General features: G+C 38.2%; 1 protein-coding gene across 1 annotated transcript in view; it reads left to right on the forward strand.

Annotated features, from left to right (window-relative positions):
* LOC111871038 overlaps window positions 1-3,074 on the forward strand; it is a gene marked incomplete at its 3' end in the record, with an annotated part of 8,592 nt that overhangs the window by 2,284 nt on the left and 3,234 nt on the right. The window contains exon 4 of the mRNA XM_023863768.1: window positions 1,976-2,015. Coding sequence (XP_023719536.1) covers window positions 1,976-2,015 — 40 coding nt within the window. The remainder of the gene's footprint in view (window positions 1-1,975; window positions 2,016-3,074) is intronic.

Here is a 3,074-nt window from a genome sequence, read left to right on the forward strand (position 1 = left end):
AACATAGTACCTTTATGAAAAGCAGAAAGATTCGAGTTTGGCAAATATAATTGCTTTCGATTTCTTGTATTCAAACCATGAACATCTAAACCTGAACAAAATTTAGTTTGATTATCAATCACAAACATCATCAACGAGATAATGTATTCACATGACAATGGCAGTATATTCAATTCCTTAAAAAGATCCCTACAAGAGTCTCTAGGTCCCACTCCACATATAATCCTTATTACTTTTTTTTGTAATTTAAAAACTCTAACATTATTCATTGAGTTGCCCCAAAAAAATTATTCCATACTTTAGAATAGAGTGGAAATAAGAAAACTACACCATTCGTAAAATTTTTTTACTCATAAAATAAGATAAACTCCTAATTACAAAAATAGCTGAACTAAGTTTAGGGAGAATATACTCTACATGACTCTTCCAGTCTAAATTCTTATCAATCTGCAGACCCAAAAATTTTATCACAGAAACTTCATTTATAAACAAATTCCCACNTTACGGAAGTGTCTCTAGACAGTTAAAGTTCGTTGAACGTATGCTGCTTGTGATTTACCACTTCCATTTCATTTTAAACAGTCCTGATGCAGATGAAATTAAATTTTGCATAAACAGAACTGTATTTGAGAGAAATTCTATGGCAGCAAAATTCCTTGGGTAGTCACAGAACTGTTCACAATTAGTTAGTTACTGGTACACTTATTAGAACCTTGAGGCACTATGCTACAAGCTGGAAGGTCACAGGTTCAAGTCCTGATGAGGTGATTGGATTTTTTCGATTGACCGAACCGTTCAATCTGCACCATGGCCCTGGGGTTGACTCAGCCTCTAACAGAAATGAGTACCAGGAATATTCTTGGGGGTAAAGAGATGCCGGCGCATAAGGTTGACAACCTTGCCACCATCTATGAGCCAACTGTCTAGAAAATGTGGGAACCTCAACATCTCACAACCCTATGGGCCTCCACGGCCTGTTAACAGGGTAGCTTTACTTAGTTACTTACTTACACTTATCAGAACCAAGATTTTAAGTTACTAGGATACTTGTGAGCTAATTCCTTTGAACCGCATGAGATATTTATTATGTGATGAACAGGTTTCAAGGTTACAAAAGGTTCTGCATTCTCCTGAAACAAAAGTGGCAAGAATTGTACTGCAGAGAGCTGAAGAAAAGTTTCCTGCTGTGAGAGAAAGTATTGTGTTTCGTGCTTGTGTGCACAGACAGGAATTTTATTGTGGTATTTCAAGTCTGTTGGCCAAAGAAACTAAATATTTTATGACACGCTTCTGTTTGCATAATCCATGTGGGGTGTTCCTTACAATTGGGTGATAACGGTTTGGGATATTATGTAGGAGAGCAATGAGTTCAAGGAGAGTGATGTAAGTAAGTCATGTAGTGCACATGCAACAGTGAGAAATGCATACAAAGTTTTGCACAGGAAACCTCAGAGAAGCAGACCATTTGGGAGACCTAAGTGCAGGTGGAGAGATGCTGTTAAGATAGATTTTAAAGAAGTAATTTGGAAGGGTTTGTACTGGGTCTGTTTGCCTTAGGATACAGAGCCATGATGAGCACAGTAATGAACCCTTTCTGGCTTTCTCATCATATCCTATATGCATTCCTCCTCTCCCCTATGCCTGCTATGTGAGCTGCCCATCTCATCCTCCTTGACTTGATCATATAATTATGCTTGGTGAATGAAGGTTACAAGTTGTGGAGCTCCTCATTATGATGTTTCTAGTTACCAAAAAAGCAGATATTTTCTGTACTGCCACAGTGACCAGTAGTTCCTCGGGAAGGTCACTGTGCTATGAACTGAGTACTTTCTAGTGCTCATGATAGCTGTAGAGAAGAACATCTGTACGAAACAGCTCTTATGAGTTAGATAGCAAGCCATAGCAAGGAGAGCATATGCTGGTTAATGTAGGGTGTTGTGCAACCATTTCTGAGAAGGATGTGATGGTTTTACAGAACTGTACAAATTCGGAGAACGCTTTAGTGGGTCCATATGGTGAGACATACCCAACACCTCATGATGCCAATCAGGCCATGAATGTAAAAGCTGAGGCAGTCTCAGATGCAGAAGAGGAAGAGGATCCTGTCCTGATAACATTTCCAGAAATGAAGGCTGAACCTGAGGTGAGCTGTATGTGCACTGTTAGGCAGATGACACAGATGTGCAGAAATGCTGCTTGTCTTTCTGATATCCATCTCTGTGAACATGAAACAACTCCACTGCGCTGTTGACTAGATTCTGAAGGTTTCTTTTTCCTGAAATGTCTCTACACAACTGGAGTTTGTAGAATGTTGCTTGTGATGTACCGCTCCCATTTTCTTTTGAGCAGATCTAATATACATGAAATGAAATACTGTGTAAACTGAATTCTTCCGGTAAATTCTATACAAGAAAAATCCTTCACATTTTCCATGTCTGTCCAATCGACTGAGCAGTTCTTAGGTACTACACCTTAAGAGTTCCCAGGATCTATAAATGCTGAAGTTTATCATTTGTTTTCTGTATCCATGTAATAACACAGAAGTATCATTGTGTTGAGGATTTGTAACAGGATAACTAATGATTCTCTGAAGGTTTGTGACAATGTGTGACATAGACACGTGTTCCCAGTTGCCCTTTGTTTGAAGTAAATTTAATATACCTGACACCGTTGGAGTTGACTCTGTACCTGCTGTCAGGTGATTGGTTGTCATTACAGATTTTTTTGTTGTTTTCTGTCAGACAGAAAGTAACTAAACATTAGATACAGAGAATATGTAAAAGGTGTAGAAAGCAATAGTGAAGAATTGGCATTGGCAACCCATTGTAAAATATACATGCAATTGTATTGAAGTGGAATATACAATGCATGTAATTAACCCTTTGGCGCGGTCATTTAAATTCCGCGGCCGCGTCTCCGGCGGTAATATATTCAGCCGGCCATTTAAATTTTGCTCGAAAATGATTTATTCATCATTGTTCTTAAATTCTATGAGATAGGAACATGAAACTTTCACTAAAATGATCTTAAAAGGTGGTTTTATAACCTTACCTTATAATATGAGCGCCCTTTAT

The sequence above is a fragment of the Cryptotermes secundus genome, unplaced genomic scaffold, assembly GCF_002891405.2.
Source record: "Cryptotermes secundus unplaced genomic scaffold, Csec_1.0 scaffold5331, whole genome shotgun sequence".
In the NCBI taxonomy this organism is placed as follows: domain Eukaryota; kingdom Metazoa; phylum Arthropoda; class Insecta; order Blattodea; family Kalotermitidae; genus Cryptotermes; species Cryptotermes secundus.